We start from the raw sequence: 26,081 nt of genomic DNA, 5'->3' as shown, positions 1-26,081 counted from the left end.
AATATCTTCAACCTCAACTGCATTTTTAGCTCCCTCAAGTCGTGATAGATGATCAGCGACTTGGTTCTCTGTGCCATTGCGGTCACGAATTTCTAGGTCGAATTCTTGCAGCAGCAGCACCCAACGAATCAGGTGCGGCTTAGACTCCTTCTTCTCGATCAAGTATCTAAGAGCTGCATGATCAGTGTATACAATTACCTTAGAACTAATCAGATATGATCTGAACTTGTCGAAAGCAACGTCACAGCTAACATCTCCTTCTCAGTCACAGTATAGTTCAGCCGGGCTCCACTCAGCATTCTACTAGCATAGTAGATTGGATGCATCAACTTGTCCTTCCGCTGTCCCAGCACTGCCCCCAGTGCGTAGTCATTGGCATCACACATGAGTTCGAATGGTTGCTCCCAGTTGGGGGCAACAATGATAGGTGTTGTGGCCAGTCGCTTTTTCAACTCCTCGAATGCTACTCTGCAATCATCAGAAAATAAGAAAGTGTGATCTTTTTCTAACAAATTACAGAGAGGGTTGGCAGTTTTTGAGAAGTCTTTTATGAATCTTCGGTAGAAACCGGCATGGCCAAGGAAGCTTCTGATTGCTTTGACTGAAGTTGGAGGAGGTAGCTTTGCTATTACCTCCACTTTAGCACGATCCACCTCAATTTCTTTGCTTGACACCTGGTGCCCCAAGACGATGCCTTCTTATACCATTAAGTGGCACTTCTCCCAATTCAGAACCAGGTTTGTCTCGATACACCGTTTCAGCACACGAGTCAGATTTATCAGGCACTCATCAATAAGTTCCCCACCACTGAGAAGTCATCCATGAATACCTCTATTATATCCTCTACCATGTCAGTGAAGATAGCCATCATGCACCATTGGAATGTGGCAGGTGCGTTGCATAGGCCAAATGGCATCCTCCGAAAGGCATAAATGCCATAAGGGCAAGTGAAGAAGGTCTTCTCTCTGTCCTCCGGTGCAATGGAGATCTGGTTGTATCCTGAGTACCTGTCCATAAAACAGAAGTGTGACCTCCCTGCCAGTCTGTCTAACATCTGATCAATGAAATGAAGTGGGAAGTGGTCTTTCCGGGTGGCTAGATTTAGCTTTCTATAATCCATGCAAATTCTCCAGCCCGTGACTGTTCTTGTAGAGATCAATTCGTTGTTATCATTCTTAACTACCGTCATGCCACCCTTTTTAGGTACACATTGAACTGGGCTGACCCAACTGCTGTCAGAGTTTGGGAAGATAATTCCCGCGTCTAACCACTTTATTACTTCCTTCTTCACCACTTCCTTCATGTTAGGGTTCAGCCTTCTTTGGTGTTCCCTGGACGGTTTGTGTTCCTCTTCCAGTAGAATTTTGTGCATACAATAGGCGGGGCTGATTCCCTTTATGTCTGCCATGGTCTACCCAATGGCAGTTTTGCACTCCTTAAGTACCTGCAAGAGTTGTTGCGCCTGCACATCTAACAAACTAGATGAGATAATAACAGGTAATGTGGAGTTAGGTCCAAGGAATTCATACCTAAGATGGTTGGGCAATGGCTTTAGCTCCAGATTTGGTGGTTCTTCGATAGATGGCTTGGCTGGAGGAGTCTCTCGATTTTTCAAGTGCAAGGGCTCAAATTCTATAGTTCTATCCCAGAACCCTCTACCCTCTAATGCCAACACCCATTCCGCCAGTTCCTCTCCATTCACCTCATCCAAATTCATTAAACATGCAGCAAGGGGGTACTCAATGGTTAGCACCTCATCATCAGTCTATACGATTACATCCACAACATCAATAACAGAACAATTTGCGAATTCACTTGGTCGCCTCATAGATTTCTGCACATTGAATGTTATCTCCTCATCGTTCAATCTCATCTTTAGCTCCCCGATTTCACAATTAATGAGAGCTCTCCTTGTGGCCAAGAATGGTCTTCCCAAAATTATGGGGATCTCTTCATCCACTCTGCAGTCTAAGATCACAAAATCTGCAAGGAACACAAATTTTCCTACCTGAATTAGCACATAATCTAGTATACCAGATGGTCGTTTCACCGTCCTGTCAGCCAGCTGCAACAACATAGAGGTGGGTCTAGCTCTTCCAATGCCCAGCCTCTTGTAAATTGCCAGGGGCATAAGATTGATGCTGGCCCCTAGATCACACAGTGCTTTGGCAAAAGCAAAATTGCCAATAGTGCATGGGATTGTAAAGCTCCCTGGGTCAGACAGCTTTTCTGCAATTGGTCTAGTCACCACTGCACTACATGTCTGAGTAAGAGTAACTGTGGCCAAGTCTTGGAAATCAAACTTTCGGGACATCAAGTCCTTCATCATTTTTGCATACCCAGGCATCTCCTTCAAAGCTTCAATCAATGGTATGTTTACCTGAATTTGTTTTAGCATTTCTTTGAACTTCTTGTATTGCTCCTCATTTTGGTACTTAGCCAACCTCTGAGGGAAAGATGCAGGGGGTCTCTTCTTCCCAATCAACTGAGATTGATCTTTATCAGCTGCTACATCAACTACAGGTTCCCGGACTGTCTCAGCTTCTTTCTCGGTCGCATTCTGAATGCTATTTTCTTCCTGGGCAGGCTGGACTGGCACCTCCGTTAGTTTTGTTGACTCATCCAGCTCAATGGGCACTGGTATAAGTGTCTTAGCTTGTCTAGTTTCTTGAACCCTCTCTTGCTCTACGTCTATATCTCTGCCATTACGTAGACTTACTGCCATCAGCTGCTTTGGGCCTTGATCTTTTGGATTTATTTGGGTGTCTGCGGGTAGTGTCCCATGAAGATGATTGTTCAGAGACATCGAAATTTGGCCTACCTGCACTTCAATATTCTTGATTGCTGCATCATGTGCATCCACTATCTCATTAATCCTTGAATTAGACCCAATAACTTGTTGTATCATTACCTCAAGTCTAGCAAACCCATCGTCCTGCCTTCCACCATGCTGCTGCTGAGGAGGGTGATACCCCTGCTGCTAATTCTGATTATTATATCCCTGTAGCCTTGGGTAAGGTGCCATATTGTTAGGGGGTCTAATACCTCCCATGTTCCCAGTGTTGAACTGTGGCTGAGCTGTCCTGTACTGCTGCTGATTCTGCTGACCCCAATTCTGACTACCCTGTCTCTGGCCTCCATAGTTAGATAAATAGTTCATGTCTTCCGGGTAGTGATGATGATCATGTTCTGCATTCCACTGGTTACCAATGGGCTGAATAATGCAAGATGCGCACAAGCCCCCATTAGTAGTATCTACGATGTGTACCTGCTGCTTCTGCCCTGACTCTTCCATCTTTTTGGTGAGTATACTCATATGTGTCAATAATGTAGCCATATTTTCAGCCATAGAATTTGATGGATCAAAAGGCACTGAGTGCACCACTAGAGTGATGGGTGCGTTCTTGATTGTCCATCCCGAATTCTGTGCCATCTTGTCAAGCAGACTCTGACCTTATCTCCATGTTTTGCTCAGGAATGCCCCACCAGCTGAGGCATCCACGATGTTCTTCATTCTATCTGACAATCCCATGTAAAACCGTTGTCCCAACATCTGATCTGGAATACCATGGTATGGACATATAACCAATATTCCCTTAAAACGCTCCCATGTCTTATGCAGTGTCTCCATTGGTTTCTGTTTAAAGCTCAAAATTTCATCAATTTGTTGAGCAGTTTTGTTGGGTGGGTGGAACTTGTTATGGAATTGCTTGACCAACTCATCCCAAGTTGTTATAGAATTTATGGGGAGTGAGTTTAGCCAGATCTGGGCAGCTCCTGTCACTGAAAATGGAAACAATAACAGCTTAATTGCTTCAGGAGTTACATTGGGCTGCCTTTGGGTCTTGCAGATAGATAGGAAGTTCTTCAAGTGCTGCTGAGGATCTTCGACTTGCGACCCTAAAAATATTCCCTTGTTCTGCAACAAGTGCAGCATGTTATTTGTAATTTGGAATGACTCAGCCTGTATCTGCGGAACTACAATGGCTGTGGACAAATTTTCAGCTGTGGGTTGTGCCCAGTCATAGAGAGCAGCCTCTGGAACTATTGGTACCGCTGGGTTTGCCTCGTGATCCCCCATGACTGTTTCGAACTGTGCAGTTGTTGGTTGTTGTTTGTTTTTCCGATTAGCCCAGTTCAAGGCCTTGAAAACTTTCTCGGGATCTGATAATGCTTCAAATACTTCACCAGATCTCGATGAGTTTCTAGGCATGCATTTCGGTAACAAAGTCAACAAACGTTAAAATTTCAATGTAAAAATTGGGTATAGAGAAAAATGACTACAATAAGAATTTTTGTACTTCTTTCAATTGTAATTGATAACACCATTAATTCCCCGGCAACGGCGCCAAAATTTGATCACGCCCAACTATGTTTTATAAAAAGGACAATGTGGACGTTGCAAATATAATCTGAGTATTTATGCCCAGAGTCGAATCCACAGAGAATTAACCTATCAATTACTTTTGTTGGACTTACTAAATTCTTTAGAATCAACTTCCCCAAACGTTGTGAATAACAGTTGATGGTATATTTAATAACTAAGATTGAAGTCAATCAACAGTTGTAAACTAACTACGCTTAAGCTGTGAACAATAATGAGAAGGTTCTAAAGTAGTGATTTCCCCTATTGATGGAATCCCTTCTACTTATGTTTCATATAGATTTACCAACACATTCTATCAATCATGAACACTCTTTTCACCGTGAATCTCTCCCGAATAATCACGATAATTTACTAAACGCACTCTCCCGATACGCTAGCTGGCTTGTTTATTACAGTTCACTTTAGATTGCATCCAAGACTTTGTTATCCCTAATCCCGCCTTTAAACCCGCAGTTATTGATCCCTCTTATACTTTTGGAGTGATATTGTTCAACAATTTCTTAAATATGCACTCTCTCCCGAGTTATGCACACTAAATAGGCACAACTAATTGAGGATCCTGTCAATTAACTACAACAAACACGTAGTTGAACAAATAGAGATTAAACTGGCAAACTATATTAACATAATCAAGAAGTTTATCCTTCAATAGGTTCCATCAAAACCCTAGACAAAGGATTTAGATACTCATGACAATGGGTAAATAAAATATGAAAATATTCATGATTAAAATTGCAAGAAAAATAAAGAGAAGAAGAAACCAAGATGTTTTGGGTGATCTCTCACACTTGTTATTCTTGCCAAAGTACTCTCTAAAACATTCCATGCCTCCCTTGGGCGAGTTCTCTTGTTTAATATAGGCTTTTGGGCTAAAAATCCCGTATTTTGCACCCCAGTCCCTGAAATTTACACGTCCTGCCGTGGTCCTACCGCGGTTACGCCAGGACCGCGGCCAGAGTGGCCTTCAGAATCTGCAACAGTGTTCTGCCGCGGCCCGACCGCGGTTACGCCGGGCCCGCGACAGTCCATCTTCAGTTCTAGTTTTGCTGCCTTAGCGTGGTGCACTTAGCGGATATTATAAGATTGACCTCTTTTTCTCCGTAATTGATCCCAAAAGTACTCCATAGACTTCTTTTATTATATATAGCCTGCAAAGCACTAATCAGAGCATTTTGTTATCACTTTTTACCATAAAAAACTATACAAGAAGGTGGTTCTTTAGGGCATAATTATAGTCCAATTCACCTATTATCAATAGCGTAGAGGAAATTTCTGTTGTCACTGACCCGACTTTGGAAGCTTATATCTTGCAATCTATAAGGAATTTGGATATGATCTAAGAATGAAAGTTGTAGCCCTTTGAGTCTAGTTTTCAGAAAATAAACTATTTGTCATTTGGAATTTTGTGCAAAACGTTATAGCTATTATACTATAGGCTGTCTGAGAGACTTTGAGAAGGGTAATGGAAATTTATTCATCGCGATCGCGGGGAAATGGCCTCGACCACGAAGCGTAAAATTTGTGCTGGAAAGTTTTTGAATCACGATTGCGAGGTTGGTGACAATAATCACGAAGATTACCTCTGGAGCAGTGTTTAAAGTACTCTATTCTAAAGGTCTTAGTCATTTTATCATATTTTGAGCTATGGAACTCAGATTTGGGCAATTTTGAAGGAGATTTTCACACTTTGGATTGGGATAAGTTCTCTTTACCCGAATTTGATTATCCTTCATGATTCCATCTCTATTTTTTTTACATTAAATTAGTGATTTGAATTAGAGAAAATGAGAATTTTTGTAAAAAAATTAAAAATACAAAATGAGGATTTGAAGGCTGATTTGATGTCAGAATTGGATAATTTTGGTATGATTGGTCTCGTATCAAAATGGGTGTTTAGATTTTGTGAATTGTTGTTTACCTTGAAAATGGTAATTACAATTAAATTTGATTATGTGGTTCTAAAAATATGTGATCTATTTTTATGCTAGTTGTTTAGGCAATAGATGCTTAGTGAGATACTTGGAAACAAGATAAGAGCTTTAGAGCAAGGTGGTACTCAAACCGAATGGTTAATAATCAGGGCCTCGAGCTTGCCTATTCGGGGCCTCAGGGTCGAGTCTGATGCTTTTGCTGTGAGCTATCGAGGGTAGATTAACAGTTATGATAGAATCAATGGCGGCTCTTTATGGCCAATAATAATCAATAAATGAAGAACAATAAATAGAACACAATGAAAATAAGCAATAAATACAATTAATAAGATCAAGAGAATATGTTAGAGAACAAAGAGAATGTTCTTGTGTATTCAATATTGAGAAACAGATATTTACAAAATAACAAGGATCCCCTTTATATATGAGGGGAATCTTAGTATAGTACAGTGCATTTATTACAAAGATATGAGATTGATACAACTATTTAATGCCTTGGTATGGGCACATGTCAAACTGCCAACTCCCATCAAGTGCCTAGGGAACTCCCCATTTTTCTATGGTTGTCGTCGACTCGTATTGTCTCTGAGCCAAGAATTTTAGAGACTCTATGAGATCGCACTTCGAGCCCTTCCTCGGTCTTTAAGAGGCGCATCTTTCGAGCCCCGAAATGATCATAAAATCGGTCCCTCAGATTTTACCGTATAGAATTTTGTCGGGTTCTGAGGTGCGGGCCCAGGGTTGACGTTTTAGTTTTCATTAAAAATCGAAGCTTTGTTATTCAGAATTGTTTCCTATGATTTTTGTTTATGATATTAAGTTATTTTGGCTAGATTTGAGCCGTTCGTTGGTTGTTTCACATGAGAAAGTCATTTCAGAGTATCTGTTTAGCTTCTTTGAGGTAAGTATCTTGTCTAACTTTGTGTGGGGGAGCTACCCTTAGGATTTGTGTCATTTGCATTATTTGTGTTATGTGAAAACCGTGTATGCAAGGTGACGAGTGCGTACCTGGGCTTATATGTAGAAATTGACTGGTTTAGACTCTTAGGCTTCTTTCATGTACTTATTTAGAATTGTTAGCATATGTTATATCTTTTATTTGTCATGTCTGCTATCACATGCTTTATTTGAACTTGTCGTTACATGTCACATTCTTTACTTGTCGAGTTTGCTCTTATATGCTTTATTTGAAGTTGTTATCACTTTTATCATTATGTGATATCTTTTATTGTGGAGTTACTTTTAGTTGAAATTGTTGTTACATGATATCCTTTTGTTTTCGGGTTATTCTCATGCATTTAGACGTAGTGCTAGTTCGTGCCATATCTTTTATTGTTAGCCTATTCATATACTATAATACAAAGTTTGTCATTTCATTGAAACACTTCACTATTGAGTTTATCCTTAAAAAATTAATTGGGGTTGATGTTATCTAAATTCATTAATCTATTTTAATTGAAGTTGTTTTTAAAGGGGTTGTTATTCCTTGTTGAGTTACTTTCCCATTTATTTTATTATTATTGAGATTCTATACACATTGTGTTGAGCCGTGGGCTATTTGTTGTGGAAATATTGATAATGTTGGATCTTTGGAAAGGTGATGGCCTATGGGCACTAGTGATATGTGTTGATATGTCATGTTGTTGTGATGTTAGCACATGTTAATTGTTGTGTGGTTTGGTTGTTGTTATACGGAATATAAGGGTGGAATTTCACTGTGGTTATTATGTGAGGCATAAAGGTGGCATCTCATTATTGTTGAATGTACGGAATGATACGGGTGTGGGCCCCACTTGAATAACAACTAAGCCACAAAATCTTCTAATTGTGACACAAAGTTACATGACTTAAGAGTCATATTTAGCTAAAGCTTGTTAGCTGCCACGTTAGGAGGATCTTAAGCTTATCCATAATATTAATTAATTAACCACTAATCTCTTGATTAACTTGATAATCTCTCACTATCCAATAATTAACTAATTACCCATATAATTGAGAATTATCTCAAATTACTTTAAAATACTACTCACTTTTAACATACTTTATACATCTTACTATCATGGTCATGTGTTACCTTGTATGAAACTACTCCATAAATATAGGGTATTATATCTCGGACCGTATTATATCTCAAAATGACAAACATCGACGAAACTCATTTTCTTCGATTTGCTTTACCCTCTCACCTTCATGGACTTGTTTGAAATAGCATAATACTTAAAAATACCAAATAATCTTGTCCTTGAACTGATGTCAATTATCTTACGATAAATTCAACGTACAATACTATAGAGTGTAACATCGTCGTAATATAATACTGCGAGGCGTAACATCATGCCCCCTTTGGAACATTCGTCCTCGAATGTTGACTAATGCACTTATCATCCTCATAACCATAGCTCTTGCAAATACTTTAATACTCTCCTTGCTATTTAGGCAACTGCTCTTTGAATAAATCCAAAGGTCAGGGAATTCCCCCCTTTAATCCTCTTTCTCACAGCATAATTTATGGTCGTAATTCCTCCAATCTCGTTACTATTGCTACCTTCTATCATGCAGTATGTACGTCTTTGTCCTTGTGCTTGTAGGTTTGCTTCTAAACTGATATTTTGACTGTCTTCCTAGTGGCACTCTCTTTTATTTTGTAACACTCATACGACACATTTAACTACCCCAACTCATATCTGAATATTTCTCAAGTATTACAATGTCATAACTACGGGGCTGAATTTACTATATTGGGTTTTTCTATGTTTATCTTTCATGATCTGTTGATTTTTCTATGTCCTCATGTCTTGCCATTAACTAGGCTCCTCTTGAATCAACTCCTAACTACTCGTTAGTCCATTCTCATATTAATATTCAACATAATCTTTTTTGGATTATTTCCTTTGTCTTAACTAACGTCTTGCACTGGCTTCTTATCTATCAATAACATCTCGAGCAGGAGATCTTACTTACTCTACTTGACGTTGTGCATGTTTAATGTTCTGGAGTCGTAACATATACGTAGGATTTGGATAATTTCAATCTCATTCCTTTCTCATTTTTATCGTATTCTTCCGTTACCATTCCATAGTTACTAGAACCACTTAATATTGACTTAATGCCACATCACTACATATTCCCCCCTTTAGGGGAGTACTAAGATTTAGTGCTATGATGATCTATGTATAGATGTTTTATCTCTTCATCTTTGGCGTCTTTTCACATCATCGATAACCCTTACTCACCTTGCGATAATCATTTTGGACCAAGGATAACAATTTCCTTACTCATGAGGGTGTAACTAGCACATATAGTCCCTTAAGCTTAAGTTTTCTCACCTTTATTGCTTTAGGAAAGCGTCTTCATGAATGACTTTTAAAGGTTATTCTTCTGTCGTCCATTCTACTATCGCCAGAACGCAATCTCTGAAATTCTCATGATGCCAACTATTATCAAATCACTCAGTCTCTAATTTATGTTTAGTTTATCTTGTTCACCAGCCCATATTGATTTCTATTACTCTGGGGTTTAACTTTTTCTTCTGGTAATCACGTTAGATTCACGAACTTATTTCTCGAAATGAGGGTATGACTGTATCGCCTTTACTCGTTTGTGGTCTCAAGGCCTATCACCTTTCGTCTTTTCCTTCACTTAACTATATGTTTACCGTAAAAATTGTAATAACAATTAAATTTGTTGATGGGACTCTAAAAATATGTGATCTATTTTTATGTTAGTTTGTTAAGCAGTTGATGCTAAGTATATGAGATTTAAAGATAAAATAAAGTCAAGGAGGGGGTTGTAACCAAACCGACAAGCCACTCACTTGGGACCTCGAGGACGATCCCGGGGCTCGGCCACGAGCTGTTGAGGGTAATCGGGGTAGGGCTAATAGATATGGAATAATCAATGAAGGCTCTTTATGGCCAATGATAAGCAATAAATGATGAACGCCTAAGAATATAAGAAATAAAAGCTATAGTATCAAGAGAATATGTTAGAGAGTGAAATAGAGAGTTCTTGTATATTTTCGTATGGGGTAGTTGAAGTGACCAACCCTTACAAAGTAATAGAGATCCCCTTTATATGGGAGGGGAATCCCTTTATAGTGCAACAAACATTAATTAGAAGGGTACGGAGACGTGACAACTAGATGACACCCTAACTTGGGTCATGAAGTAGCTCTCTAGGCTTCATCAGTCCTAGCCACATGCCTTGGGAACTCCGCATTTACGCCATGGCCGTGGTTGTCGTTATCACAATATCGAGTGTCGACGAACCTCGAGGGAGGAGTCTCAATCGTAGCCTCGTAACCTCGGGAATTCAAGATGGTCTTCCGCGGTGCTTTGATAATGAGAAATTGGACCCTCCGATTTTACCATATAGAGAAAGTCCCCGCGTTTCTAAGAGAGGAGTGATAGGAAATGATTTTGACACCCAACTCTTCGAACTTCCCGCAATGATGTCACACTGACGATATCATACTTTGTAAGTCTCCACGATAATCGGTACATCCCATGGACTTTCTTTTCAACGTCATTCAATGTGCTGCCGATTCTCATTCTTCAAGGCGACTGTATCGCCGTCGATCCTGTTCCCAATGGCGCATTGATTGCGCCTATCGATATATCTTCCAAAGGCATTAATGGCATTGTAGGCCACGCTATTGTCCCCTATAAATGGGGCTTTTCCATGCTAACTTTTTATTCTAGTGTTTCCCAACATCTTTTCGTTCCTTTCTTCTCATCCTCATTATCCTTCTTCTATTGCTACCCGCCATGTCTGGGGTTTCTGACCTTAAGATCTTACGGCAACATTCTTACCAACCGTTCCATGGCCCTTTACCTGGGCTTTGTTATGCCGAGCGAGGTCACACTGCCTCGTTGTTATTGTTGTTATTTTTACCGCTATCGCTGTTGTCGTCATTAGACCGAGGTGATGAGGTGAAGGGGGTCGGCCTGTTCCGACTTGGGGGAATATTTGGACTCCACATCACTGCTCGAGAGAGTGTTCGGACTACACACTGCCATTCACTCTCCTACCCTGGCCTGGTGCTGCACTTCATTCCTTGAGTCTTTTCCCAAGGTATAAAATGGTGCACCGACCGTTAAGCTCGCACGACACGATATCCTGAAAGGTGGACCCGTAGCGGTCGTGCGAGTAGGGTCGAGGCCCGCCAAATCTTCAACCTTTGGTTTCGGCGGGCTATGTCTCTTTTTATCTGCCTCTTCTGCATGACCTTCCTCTTCTTTGCCTTCCTGCTTTCCTCTTCTTCATCTTCGCCCTTGGAGACATTGCTCTGTGGGATTAAGCTGGGAACCTAGAGGAGGTGGCAGTTGAAGGTATCACCATCGAGGATGCATGCTTGAGAGCGCGGAGCTCGGAGATGCTGATGCCGGAGATGAATCTTTGAGAGTAGACTAGGTCCCAGGCTTTCACTGCGTGTGTACCCTCTCGCTTCTATGTTTTTGTGTAAGAACCCCCTATGACCTTTTGTAATCATATGTAAGGACCCCTCGTGGGCTTTTGTAATTGAATGTTTCATGAATACAAAGATATTTTCTCCAATTTGTCTTCGATGCTTGCTATATTCTTTTATGTTTATGGAGATTCCGAATGCATGGCTCTGTCTGATGTTGCTAATATCAGGATCGGGTGTGAGAATTCTTTCTGGCCTTCGATTAATTAATATGTCCTCGCACAGAACCCTTTGCGATCCCTTGGAACGAAACTGGATCAGGCCAATGAATTCGGGTCGCCGGGACCTTGACTCCGAGTAGAACGAAAGTGATAGTTTGGGCCTTGAAACCATGATTTATTACTTAAACTCTGTGGTAACCTTTGAGAAGAAATTTGCTCGGAGGCATGTGAACAAGGACTACCTTTGATCTCTCGAGGGCAGTCCCTGAGCGGAGGTTCGTTCAAATTCGGGCCACCTGGAAACTCGCTCTGGCTTAGTGTAAATAGCCTTAGGGTGCTTTCGATAGATCTCGAAAGCGGGTTTGTCCGATTTCTGATGGTACCCCGGGCCAAGCCCATGCGGGTGGAGTTTAAATGCTTATTTCCTTGGAGCCTAATTCCCTTTTGACAAAAAACCCCCGAGGTCGACTATCACCTCGGGTCTCGTAATGATGTCGTTGGCTTCCTGGAGCCTAAACTTCCCTTTGATGGAGATCCTCGAGGTCGGGTACCACCTCGGGACTAGCGATGGTGTTATTGGCTTCTTAGAGCCTAACCTTGTTCAGATGGAGGTCCTCAAGGTCGGGTACCACCTCGGGACTGGAGAAGGTGTTATTGGCTTCTTGGAGCCTAACATTTTTCTGAAGGAGGTCCTCGAGGTTTGGTACCACCTCGGGACTGGAGAAGGTGTTATTGGCTTCTTGGAGCCTAACCTTGTTCTAAAGGAGGTCCTCGAGGTCGGGTACCACCTCGGGACTGGAGAATGTGTTATTGGCTTTTTGGAGCCTAACCATGTTCTGAAGGAGGTCCGCGAGGTCAGGTACCACCTCGGGACTAGAGAAGGTGTTATTGGCTTCTTGGAGCCTAACCTTGTTCTGAAGGAGGTCCTCGAGGTCGGGTACCACCTCGGGACTAGAGAAGGTGTTATTGGCTTCTTGGAGCCTAACCTTATTCTGGTGGAGGTTCTCAAGGTCGGGTACCACCTCAGGACTCGATAAGGTGGATTGATTAGGGTTCTTAACCGGCTTTGAGGCAGGTGAATCGTCGCCATTTTTTCCATATATAAATAGGGTTGTTTCTTCTTTTTCGGGGGTTACACCATTTTAATCAGTTGCCCTTGTTTTCTTGCGTCAGCCTTTTGGTACTCCAGCACTAATGCATCTGCACATATTCCTGCTTTTCAGTTCTCTAATCTCGTTATCTCCATGATGGCTATGTCGGGGTCTGTCCGATAGAGAGGGGAGAGCTCCGCCTTCAGCCTTTAGCACTATCAAGAGTATGCCTTGAAGGATACTTCATTGATAGTAGAAGAGCATCTTGAGTTAGTGAGAAAAGACTGCGATGGGTGGAGAAAGTGATGTTACAGGCATTTTCCCCGGATAAGGGCATTACGGATCTTGCCGATGAGTTTTTGAATGTGTACACATATCCTTTCACTTTGGGCCCCCTTGACATGGTTGTGCTCGACTTCTGTCTAGAATATCGGGTTACCTTGGCGCAAATCCATCCGTCATTTTGGTGAACGGTGCTGATGATGAGATTTTTCGCAGAGAAGGTGGGGCTTGACTTTACTCTTAGTCATCTTATTCGGCTGTACCGACCCTTTCACCATCAAGGTCTGCTAACCTTGCGATGTCGATCTACCACGCCCTTCGTTATTGATGACGAGGAAGATGAATATCGGGGGTGGATGAGTAGTTTTGTCCGAGTGCTGACCGCTGACATTATCCCCGTAGAGCTTATGCCATTCATTGAGGAATGGAATTATACACGTAAGTGGTGCATTTCACGCTTTCTTAATTTTGCCTATAATGAGAACTGGTTTCGTAACCGTGCCTTTCTTTCTTCCTCTGTAGCTATTTCATGGGCATCGGGTGACGTTCCTGACCTGCCGGATTGGGTCCGAGAATTGGCGGCTCACTCGACCTGTGAGGAATGCAAGTGGCGTGCTTTGTCCAGGGGTAGATGGGAAGCAAAATACAATGGTGAATGTTGTGTTATTCTTTCTTTTTCCTTCTTTCATATGGAGAAACATATCCCCTTTACGCGTATTAGTCTTACTGTTGTAGGCATTGGAGAGCCTTTCGAGGTGAGGACGTGCTCCTTTGAAGAGAGGGGAGGGTTGCCGACTTCTAGGCTCAAGAGCGGTAACAATGAACGAAAGGTGCTTTCATAGGGCGACGACGCTTAAAGTAAGGCGAAGCAGGACTGGGGCTTCAGAGAGGAAGCATCATACAAGCCTGTCATGTCCACGACTCCGGTTATGGAAAGAGGACTCCTCCATTGTTGTCTCCTTCTTTTTCCATTGATAGCATTTTGGGAGATACTAGAAACCCGAGGTCGCATATACCGAGCGACCGTGCTTCGACCGGAGCAGGCTCTTTCAGAGCCGAAGGGACTAGATTGGTAGGTGTGCATTCGGCCTTCAAGGAAGCCTAGCGGCTTCACTTTGCGGTGAGTTTCGGCACAGGTTTTTCGTTCTTTGCGCCTTCCCTTCCTTATTGAGTTTTCTTTTGCAAGCATTTGGCAAGCTTAAGTCCGGGCTGCTTTGTTGTGAAGCCAGGCTACGGAAAGCTCTGGATGAGGAGAGATCCCTGAGGCTCCTTCGTGATGAAAAAGAAGTCGAGCTGGTACACTTGTAGTATGAGGTGGGCCGGAGCCTGAATTATGAGAACCACCTAAAGGAGCAGGTAGTTTTCTATCCCGGGTGAGTGTGTATTCTGCCTCCTGGTTCCCGGGCTAATACTTAGTTTATTTCAGTTTTAGAAAAAGACAGAGGCCCTAGAGCACCTTCAAGATGAAGTTGGCCTGGCCAGGCATGAGCATGCTGAATTGAAAGCTCGAATAGAGGCTCAGGCTTTAGGGGGGAGGATGCTCTGGCCAAAGTTCCTGCTTTTGAAGCTCAACTTCGCCTAGCTCACAACAACGTTTTGGTTCAGATAGAAATGATTACAAAGCTCGAGTTCGATCTTTCAAAAGTCAGGGCTGAGATCGTTGACGCCCGGGCTGAAACCACAATGAGCCAGACTAAGGTCAACCAGGAGATGGCTATCTACTCAAAGGGTGCTGCCGAAACTCAAGCTGAGCTGAGAAGGGTCCTTGACCGTGAAGGGAGGATTGAAATATGCTCGTTGCAAGTCTCTAAGAAAGACCCTCGAGGAGATCCGTGATAGGGCTTCTCCCTCTCGGAAGAATTGGCTCTAGCAAGGGTGGATGAGCGTGATGCTCAGTTGAATTTGCCCGATGCCGAGGACAATGAGGATGAGACCGGCAGGTCGTACTACCCATGGGGAGGGCATATATATTGTCATTTGTATGTAGCATTTTCAAAGAATGTTTGTAGTTGGAGGTTGCATTTCTTGGATGTGTATGAAAGAAAACCTAGTGGCTTTACTCCTTTCGTATCTTTTTCTATCTTATTTCGACTAGGCAAGCTGGTTTGCGCATTGGTAGGAATCCTCAGAGTAGTGATGTATCCCCAGGGCTCATTAGACTGGCCCGTAGGCTCTTACGTACTTTCTCTCTAAGGTGTACTTAGGCTACCTGTTTTAGGCTCAGTCCTCGAGTCGGGCATCGACTCAAGCTTATTTAACCTTTGAATGGCCAAATTTTAGGCTGGCGATAGTGGCTCTTACACTTTTGGTCGATGTGACCTTTTAGTGTACGTGGTTGGCGACAATGGCTCTTACGCTTTGGGTCGAAGCGACATTTTAATATAAGCTGGCAACAATGGCTCTTACGCTTTGCCCTTAGGCATGTATAATTAACTCTTTTGGGTCCGGTCTTCGAATCAGGTTACGACTCGAGCTCATTTTGACCCTCAAGTTTTCAAATTTTATGCTGGTGACAGTGGCTCTTACGTTTTTGGTCGATGCGACCTTTTAGTGTGTGTGGCCCTGAGGCTCATTAGGCTGACGACAATGGCTCTTATGTGATTTGTCGATGCGACCTTTTATGTAGGCTTTATTTTCATCATGTTAAGGACTTTTAAAGTAAATTTTGCCTATCTCGTCGTCGGTTCGGGAAGAACCTCAATTTCGAGTAATTTGCGATGATGTTCGAGCGCCTCGGGAGGTTTGGCTTGGAGGCTGAGTAGCTCGAAGCCTGTGGTTCGGAGCTAACATGGCCGAAGCTCATTTGCCTATGTCGAGGGTAGCCTGTTTAACTGGTTCCTTCTGAAGTAGATTCGGATAATTTGTAGGCCTGTGTGGGCTGGCGACAATGGCTCTTACGCCTTGTAGCAACGGTCGGGCGTCCCTGAGTTGTGTTAGTTTGGCTAGTACAGCCGTGTGATCGGAGTCACTTGTGTTTGGCCGGAGCCTTTGAGTCCCCAGTGAAGTAGTTTCGGTATCTATATCAAGGGTATGCCTTTTTAGGGGTCTTACAAGTTCGATATATAGCGGAAACTTGGGGGTCATGTCTATGCCATTAGTGAGGTCTTACAAGTTTTACATGTCGTTGAGGTCTTACAGTTTTACATGCCATTGAGGTCTTACAGTTTTACATATCATTGAGGCCTTATAGTTTTACATGCCGTTGAGGTCTTACAATTTTACATACTTGGTACAAGTATTGTTCATGCCTTGCTTGAGGTCTTACAGATATAGTTGCTACCGTGTGTAGATCATACGAGACCGAGTTTGCCCGCTCAGGGTCTTATTTCTTCGGGTTTTGATAAGTCGATGGAGGTGGTGCTTGATGGCAATCCCCGAGTTGCCGAGGGTTTCTTGACTCGGGAGCCATTTTTTGCAAACATTGCATTGCCTCATCGAGGGCTTACGATTTTGGAGATCTCTACCCTGAGGCCGTGCATTTTTCTTTTGAGATTTTGACGCCAGTCCCCGAGTATTAGAGGTACATTTGGTGTTGGAGATGTTTAGCGATTTCCACGTTGCCTTATCTGAGGGCTTACGATTTTGGAGTCCCGACCCGAAGGTCGTTTAGGTGTTGAATTGTTGACTCCAGTCCCCGAGTGTTCGAGACGTTTTTGGCGGAGGAGTTGTTTTTGCAAAGGTGCTGAGCCTCTTTTGGAGCGTGAGATGCTTTGATAACAAATATTCTTCAATTATTTGGTAAAAGTGTACACATTTTCGCCATCGGGGCCCCGGCTATACGGACACAGTTCATTCGACCATTTGGCCCGGTAGATCATTTTCCTATAGGGGGCCGATTCGGCGTCTCTTGGCTTTTCGAGCGCCGTTGATCATCGAGGGAGGATGCCCCTTAGTGTTTGAGGTTGATTGCAAAAGAAGCCTCGGACACTTGTTGAATCTCCCTTAGGCAGCATGCAGATGCTGCCTTGTTGAAAACCATGCCGGCAAAACCCATTTCGGGACAAAAACTTGATCGAAGGAAAAGAGTGCAACGGATGCTTTAAAACCTTAAGGTCTTGGAGCTGGGTTAACGTTCTGACCGCTTCGATCAGGTCCTACATAAGGGTTAGTTTGAAGTACGAAATGAAAAGAGAGATGGTTGTACCTTAGTGTGAGACGCGTCGGCGATGTTTTGGGGATCGATATGTTCCGATCACTCAAGATAATGATGCGGTACTATACTTTATTTCGCTTAATCGGGTTTGATTGAAGGTGTGGCTCTATTACCCTTTGGCTCTTTTGCGAGAAGAGGTGGGGGTGCCGGTACCACATCATGCATCGCGAACATTTCACTTGTCGTATGTTGTTCCCCGTATGCGGTTCTAATTCCGTCCTTTGTCAGGAATTTCATCATTTGGTGGAGGGTGGATGGTACTGCTCTCATGCAGTGTATCCATGGCTGTCCAAATAAGGCATTGTACCTCATGTCTCCTTCAATGACATGGAATTTGGCGTTTTGGGTCGTACCGGCCACGGTGACTGGGAGGGTGATTTCTCCTTTCGTTGTTTCACTTGCCATGTTGAATCCATTGATTACTCGAGTGGCGGGCACGATTTGTCGAGCAGTCTGAGCTGCTCTATCACCCTCGACCTAATAATGTTGGCCGAGCTACCTGGATCCACGAGTACACATTTTATTTGAAAAGAATTTACAAGGAAAGAGATTACCAGTGCGTCATTGTGAGGTTTGTCACACCTCCTTTTTCCTACACTCGGAGGGGTGTAAGGGAGTTTTTTTCCAATTTAAGTGACAATCAAAACGGAATTATTTTATTTAAAAGTCATAGTCGCCACTTGGGATAATTTATGGTGTCCCAAGTCATCGGTTAATTCCCGAATCGAGGAAAGATTGACTCTGTATTATAGTCCACGAACACAGAAATCCAGGTAAGGAATTCTGTTAACTTGGGAGAAGGTGTTAGGCATTCCCGGCTTCTGTGGTTCTAGCACGGTCGCTCAACTGTTATAATTGGCCTATTATTTAATTTTAATACATTTTAAACCTATGGTTCAATTTTACTTTTAACCACTTTATTTAACTATTTTTTAGGGAATATTTCAACGTTATTTAAAACACGTCTTGAACCATGTCACATAAATGCACCCGTAGTCCCCGACATATTTTATCTAACATTGTTGAGATTTGGATTTGGGTCACATAAATGCACACCCGAGTTTAGGAAGGTAACAACGCACCTAAAGCAACTACGCACTTTCAACTTTGCGAGGGCTATGGAAAATACACTAATGGCACACCTCGATTTTAAGGATTAATTATATGAGGGTCATGGGTTACGGATATTATTATAGAAAAAGTGTAATGTTTAACTTTATGAATTACTAACCAGATCAAAGGTATTGTTAAATTAATCAAAAAATTCATGAACTTCAAACTTTCAATCTCATAGCACAAAAAACGTCACTGCCAACCAGATACAGCTCACATCATAGTGTTTATTAACAACTAGCAGGATGCCATATATCATAAACTAGAAACTTAAGCAACTAAACCAAGTAAGCTAAATCATGAACCAAAAAAACTGATTACAACTACTAATCAAAGCTCTGAATGCCATCTTGGTTCCAAATCAAACCTTACATTATGTAAATGCAGAAGTGTACCTGATGACAGCAAATGGACAAAAGTGAAGTGAGCGGAAAAGCGAAACAGCAAGAGTAGAAGCAGCAGTGAAACAATAACAACGATAACAGGACCAGGACCAAAGCAGCTTATACCAAACTTCCAAATACCCAAAACTCAAACTATTCTTCCCAGATACAAGGATTTGTGATTTTTTAGAAGTTTATAGCTAAACAAGAAAGCCAGACAACCAAAAACAAAACCCAATTTGGAGCAACTTTCAACCAAACCAAAGAATTCAGTGTTCTTTTCAGTTATCTCTATCAACTATATCTTTTTTTTCTTAATTCTTGTTTGTTCTTTCCATCTCCTTCCCTCTCTTCTCGCTGTGTGATCCTCTATATAGGCGGTAGAAAATTCCCCCTTGGATTCACAAATGCCCTTTCAACGATTTTTAATTCACTCCACTTAACTTAGTTCTTTAAATTAATCAGTAGTGCATTTTCCTAAACCCTACCACTATGGGAAGCTTCCTAAATTAGGTGAGACTCCCTGCTAATTTCTTCAAAGCCAAATGGACCAAATTAAACCCAAATGAATGGGCTGTTCTTTGAAATAAATGGGTCAGAACTAAACCCAGGGCCCAAACAGAATTCGAATTCTATCTCGAACTACTCAATTAAAGACCAGAAAAGTTAAACAACTAAAGGAGTTTCAAAAGAAGTTCTAGCTAAATGACTGATTCTCCTTTTAAAATTGATTAGGGAGCTGTAATTAGACTACACTATTAGATTAGCAAGATTTAAATTAAACTAATTATACGACTGAAAAAATTAGAATTTAAACATGTTGTTAATGACAGAATCAAATAGATCAAACAAGAAAAATCACAGAACAAAACTTAGAGAAGAAAACAGGAAAGGAACAACATAACCAATAATTAATTTTAGCTAAAATTTGTTCCACTTTTAATTTATTCAATCGGAAAGAAAGAGAAGAAGAGAAGAGGAGAGGAAGCTAAGAAGAACAAAATGAAAAATGAAGAAACTCACCGATTCGGCTTGACCTCATGACTAACCCTCAAATTTAATCCCCAAATAACGTCATCCGCTTGTTCTTTGCCAAGAACAAGCGAACAATGTTATTTCAAGACTAAATAGACCTTGAATGCTGAGTAAAACATCGAGGTATATGTTTGCATGAACGGACTCGCTATGGCTTCTAAGGCTCGAACCCTAGATTTAAAATTCAAGAGTTCAGGCCATGTTCTAGGGAAATGGAGTAAGAATTTTGGAAAAGGGGGTCTAAGTGGTTAAGGGGTGTAATTTTGGAGGTGTTTGGACGTGGCGCCGCCACCCTAAGGCGGTGGGGGAATGGTGGCGGCGCTAGGGGTTGGGGGTTGGTCTTTGAGAGAAAGAGGGGTGTGAGAGAGACGATGAGAGGATGGGGGTTCTTAGGTGTAGGGTCGTTCCGGGTTTTTTATTAAAAGGGGGGGCGATCTTAGCCGTCGGATTGAATGAGATCAACGGATATGATGTAAAGGGGTTAAGGACGGCGTCGTTTGTCTATGGGCGAGGTCGGATCGGGTTGGGGGCGGATCTGGGCCGATTTTGAACGGGTTTTGACGGGTATAAGGGTGTTTGGTTTGGGCTTGGGTGAATTGAATTGGGATTGGCCCAAAAAATTTGATCCCCTCTAATTTTTCTTTTTCAATTTTAAATCCCCCTTTTTAAAATAAAATCCTAACTTAATCCCTAAATCAAATTATTCTACCAAATTAACTTAATTATTTCTAAACAATAATTACCACGATTAATTAAGTACCAAATTAAAAAAAATTCCAAAATTCGAAATAGAAATGCAAAAAATGCAACATGACTATATTTTTGATCTTTTCTATTTTTTTGTTAAACAAATTAATGTATTAATTAATCTAAAAATAAAAATTAAATCCTAAATGCAAATGCGATATTTTTGTATTTTTTATGATTTTAACAAAATTAAATGTGCACTCAAGAAATGTAAATAATCAGGAAAATTCTACAATAATTTCTAGAATAGCAAATAATTAAATAAAAAAAAATTAAATTTTGGGAATTCTTTGGAGTAATTCATATGAGGCAAAAATCACGTGCTCACAGCTGCCCCTCTTTATTCGAAAACATGAAGAGTTTTCGTGCAAAGATAAAGTGAGCGGATACGAGCGATTTTTGCCCGTTTGAATACTCCGCGGGAAGCATTTTTGAAATATTTGACCGAACCTCTGCTTCAAAAGTTTCCTACATATCCTTGGATATAAAGGAATCAGGTCAATGTAGTTCGGGAAGTTTCGGTAGCTGGGACTACCATGAAGCTTTATTTCATTGTTGTTGTTGTTGCTGCTACTGCTTACTGACCTCCTTATTACACCATGACAAAATAAAGAAGCTAGACTAAACTATGATCTCCAGGTGGGCTCCTGATTGCCGAACATGAATTGCTTCTTTCCTTCGTTCTCTAGGCGGGCTCCTGATTCATGAAACTCGAAATGTATTCCCTTGCTCTCCAAGTGGGCGCCTGATTGATGAAACTTGAAATGTATTCCCTTGCTCTCCGGGTGGGCACCTGATTGCTGAATCTTTAACTGTTTCTCCTTGTTTTCCAGGTGGATGCCTGATTTCTGGACCAATTTTCCAGGTGGATGCCTGATTTCTGAAACTTGGTCCATCTTCTTCTTGAAACTGCTTTTCTTTGACTTGTTCTCCCTTGTTCCTCCAGGTGGGTGCCTGATTTCCAATACTTGTGTCAATCTCCCTTGAAACTTGATTTGTTTTCCCTTCGTTCTTCAGGTGGGCTCCTGATTACCACAATTTAAACTGCTTCCCTTCGTTCTTCAGGTGGGCTCCTGATTACCACCACTTGAACTACTTCTCCCTTTGTTCTTCAGGTAGGCTCCTGATCACCAAAACTTAAACTGCTTCCCTTCATTCTTCAGGTGGGTTCCTGATTACCAACACTTGAATTGCTGCTTCCCTTTGTTCTTCAAGTGGGCTCTTGATTGCTGAACTTGAAATATTTCCTTTTGTGATTGCTTTTCCTTTGAATTATCTTTCCTTTTTTCCTCAAATGGGTGCTTGCTTTCTTGACCATGAACTGCTTTTTATCCTTAACATCCGTGTTGTTCTTCCTTGTTCTTCAGACGGGCACCCGACTTCAACAAAATAGACAAAACAAAGAAAATTTTCTACCCCAATTTGGTAGTCGGGAACCTTTTTAAGTGTTAACTGAATCATATTACTTAATATCTCTAACAATCTGTAAACTAGATCCCATTATCCAGGAGGGTCCTGAAATTTCTAGTAAAATGCCCGTTTCAAAGCTGCATTATATTTTCTTCTATTGAACCTTGTTATCTAACTTGGTCCTAAAACTTCATCCCATTATCCAAGAGGGTCCTGAAAAGTTTTAAATTAAATCTTATCTTACAAGTGACGCTTTTAAAGCTAAACTATACTTCCTTATAGCCGAACTTATGATAAAACTTGTTATCTAATGGAATTCTTAGTGCTACGTCCTATTATTCAGGAGGGTCCTAAAAAATTCTAGTGAATCCTATCTCAAGCATGCAAACTTCGAAGTTCCTCTTATATTCCTTTGGGGTACATTTATGCTAGATTCTGCTACTCATGATTGTCTTGAATTTTTAAACTAGGTCCCATTTTCCAGGAAGGTCTTGAGAATTTACTGTCAAGCCTATCTGGTGCTTGCTTTTCCCGTACGGAGGGTTTCTCCGAAACAAACGAAATTTTCTGCTTCTGTTTCAATCAAAGAAAAATCTTGTCAATTTTAGAATGTGGTGGTTAGTTCGTGGCAATTTTTGCTGAAGGTCTCTCTGCCGTCGTGCTTTATTTCGACTGGCTCCCCCGAACTAGCCAAGAACCGCTTGACTTTCTGACTGACTTTCGACCACATGACCTTGGATGACCCGAGTGTTCTACACCCAACCATTTTTTACATCCCTGACCTATCTGTTTGAACCTCTGCATCTCCCATGAGATTACTAAACCATTTCACTGATGGAACTTTCAATGACTTTTGTGTCCCATATCATACCATACTATCTTTAGTAGTGCCTTGACCGTCCTGTGCTTCATGCAACTTTGGAAGTTGGTAATGAGCTTTGAAATCCTTTCTTGTTTGCTTAAACAGAACTGACATTAGAAACATTTTAGAGAAATAAACCCAATAGAAATGAAATGCAATGACTTTGAGAGTTAAGGATAAAAAAATTCAACTGGAAGACTATCTGAAGGGGAAACAAAAAAAAAGACTTATCTGAGTGGAGCAGCTGGCATCAATGATCATGACATGCATTTCAGATTAATCGGCCTAGTCTGTCCAACCAATCAACTTTCAGTTGTCGTACTTTATGCCCCGAGATCTTCAAAACCCAATTTATTCAACAAAACCTTGACCTTATTCGGCATGCAGTGCCCTGAAGGGTTTTCACCAACAAACCTCTCTCATTTGTTCATCTCTCGACTCACTTTCTCTTAAGGTGCCTGTAAAGGTTTTCATCAATAAGACTCTCTCATTTTTGATTTTCCTTGTTTGGACTAGAGTGTTGCCCTTGATATGGATCACCTCTACTTGCTTGACTTGGCATCTCTCTAAGATTGATCAGAAGGTCTTTCTTTGGATCGTAATATGGGTTTTTTGGATGGGGTTAGAAAGAAAAGGTATCAAAAAGGCTTAAAGAAACTCAACTGGGTTAAACATTACAACTTTTGAAATCAGATTTTTTTACAACAACTGCAACTTCTGCCCCAGTTTCTTTGCTTGGGGACTTTTGAATTTTTATTTTGATGGGACCGAACCATGAGGCTGCCTACGTATCCTTTAAAGGAATCAGTTCGAACGTAGTTCATAATTAGGAATTGCTTTGTTTTTATATTATATTTTTTTTATCTTTTTTTCATTTCTTCTTTACTTCTTTGCTGAATTTCGCTAATGATTCCAAAAGAGGGGTATGAAATGAATTAAATACGGCTCAAAGGGGTAACATAGGGTAAAGTGTTTAGATATCAGAACAAATTGCCTTCATCATTCTAATCTTCGAAACAATGCCAAGTACAAACAATCAACAATTGAACCAAAGAAATCATATATAATATCTCTTGACTTCATCAGAATTGATAGCCATGTCTACACATTTACCTTCGATATCTGTTAGATACAAAGCACCATTGGACAACACTCTCGTCACAATGAACGGCCCTTGCCAATTTGGGGCGAACTTGCCCTTCGCTTCGGCCTGGTGTGGAAGGATGTGCTTTAATACTTGGTGACCCACTTCAAACTTTCGGGGACGCACCTTTTTGTTGTACGCTCTTACCATTCTCTTTTGATATAACTGCCCATGACACACTACTACCAATCTTTTCTCATCTATCAAACTTAACTGCTCCAAACAGGTTTTGACCCACTCATCATCATCAATCTCAGCCTCATCGTCAATCCGAAGTGACAAGATTTCAACTTCCGCAGGTATCACTGCTTCAGTGCCATATACTAACAAATAAGGAGTTGCACCTATTGAAGTATGGACAGTAGTGCGATAACCCAGCAACGCAAATGGTAATTTTTCATGTCATTGCCTGGAACCTTCTACCATTTTCCAAAGTATCTTCTTTATGTTTTTGTTGGCTGCCTCGTCTGCTCCATTTGCCTTGGGACGATATGGGGTGGAATTGCGATGTGTAATCTTAAACTGTTGATATACCTCTTTCGTCAAATTACTGTTAAGATTAGCACCATTATCCGTGATGATCACCTTTGGAATTCCAAATCGACAGATGATATTTGAGTGAACAAAATCAACCACTGCTTTCTTGGTTACAGACTTGAAAGTTTTAGCCTCAACCCACTTGGTGAAATAATCAATGGCTACCAAAATACCCTGCGCCCGTTGGATGTTGCTGGCTCAATTGGTCCAATGACATCCATGCCCCAAGCAACGAAAGGCCATGGTGCTGGCATTGTGTGCAATTCCGATGGTAGGGAATGAATCAAATCTCCATGTATCTAGCACTGATGACATATGCGCACAAAACTGATACAATATCGCTCCATGGTGAGCCAATAATAACCTGCTCGGAGAATTTTCTTCGCCAATACATATCCGCTCATATGTGGTCCGCAGACTCCCGAATGTACTTCGGACATGATAGTCATAGCTTGTCTAGCATCTATGCATCTTAACAATCCAAGGTCTGGTGTTCTTTTATACAAAACTCCTCCACTGAAGAAAAATCCACTTACCAACCGTCGAATTGTTCTCTTTTGATCCCCCGTGGCTTGCACCGGATATACCCTCATTCTGATGTACTCCCTGATATCATGAAACCACGGTTCACCATCAAGTTCTTCTTCCACCATGTTACAGTAAGCATGCTGATCTCGGAATTGAATATGTAGAGGATCGACATAAGCTTTGTCCGGATGGTGCAACATTGATGCCAAGGTAGCCAAAGCATCGGCCACCTCATTATGGACCCTTGGAATATTCCTGAACTCTACTTATCGAAACCGTTGACAAAGATCATGCAAACATTGTCGGTATGGTATGAGCTTTAAATCCCGTGTTTCCCATTCTCCTTGAATCTGGTGCACCAGAAGATCCGAGTCTCCCAAGACCAAGACTTCCTGGACTTCAATGTCTGCAGCTAGCCTTAAACCCAAAATGCATGCTTCGTACTCAGCCATATTGTTGGTACAATAGAAATGAAGCTGAGCCGTAACAGGATAGTGATGCCCTGTTTCAGAAATAAGCACAACCCCTATTCTAACTCTTTTTATGTTGCAGCCCCATCAAAGAAAAGTTTCCAACCTGGTTTTTCAATCTGCTCTAGTTCGTCAATATGCATCACCTCTTCATTGGGAAAATAAGTTCTCAATGGATCGTACTCTTCATCGACCGGGTTCTCGGCCAAATGATCGGCCAATGCTTGGGCTTTCATCGTGGTCTGAGTCACATAGATGATGTCACACTCCGTGAGCAAAATATGCCACTTCGCAAGTCTTCCTATGGGCATAGGCTTTTGAAAGATATAGTTCAACGGATCCAAGCGCGAAATGAGGTAAGTAGTGTAGGATGACAAATA

General features: G+C 41.5%; 1 protein-coding gene and 1 non-coding gene across 2 annotated transcripts; one reads left to right on the top strand and one right to left on the bottom strand.

Moving 5' to 3' along the window:
- Window positions 1–1,411: 1,411 nt before the first annotated feature.
- On the bottom strand, window positions 1,412–2,908 carry LOC138887564 (uncharacterized). Its single transcript, XM_070169328.1, has 2 exons — window positions 1,841–2,908; window positions 1,412–1,765 (listed from the first exon to the last, which is right to left on the bottom strand). The coding sequence occupies exons 1-2, from the start codon at window positions 2,906–2,908 to the stop codon at window positions 1,412–1,414; spliced, it is 1,422 nt and encodes a 473-aa protein (XP_070025429.1).
- Window positions 2,909–3,563: 655 nt separating this feature from the next.
- LOC138888817 (small nucleolar RNA R71) lies at window positions 3,564–3,670 on the top strand. Its single transcript, XR_011406396.1, has one exon. It is a non-coding gene; the product is annotated as a small nucleolar RNA R71 (small nucleolar RNA).
- Window positions 3,671–26,081: the final 22,411 nt, after the last annotated feature.

The sequence above is a fragment of the Nicotiana sylvestris genome, chromosome 3 (genome assembly GCF_000393655.2).
Source record: "Nicotiana sylvestris chromosome 3, ASM39365v2, whole genome shotgun sequence".
In the NCBI taxonomy this organism is placed as follows: domain Eukaryota; kingdom Viridiplantae; phylum Streptophyta; class Magnoliopsida; order Solanales; family Solanaceae; genus Nicotiana; species Nicotiana sylvestris.
The sequence above is the reverse complement of the archived record's forward strand: the minus strand, read 5'-3'. Positions and strand labels throughout refer to the sequence as shown.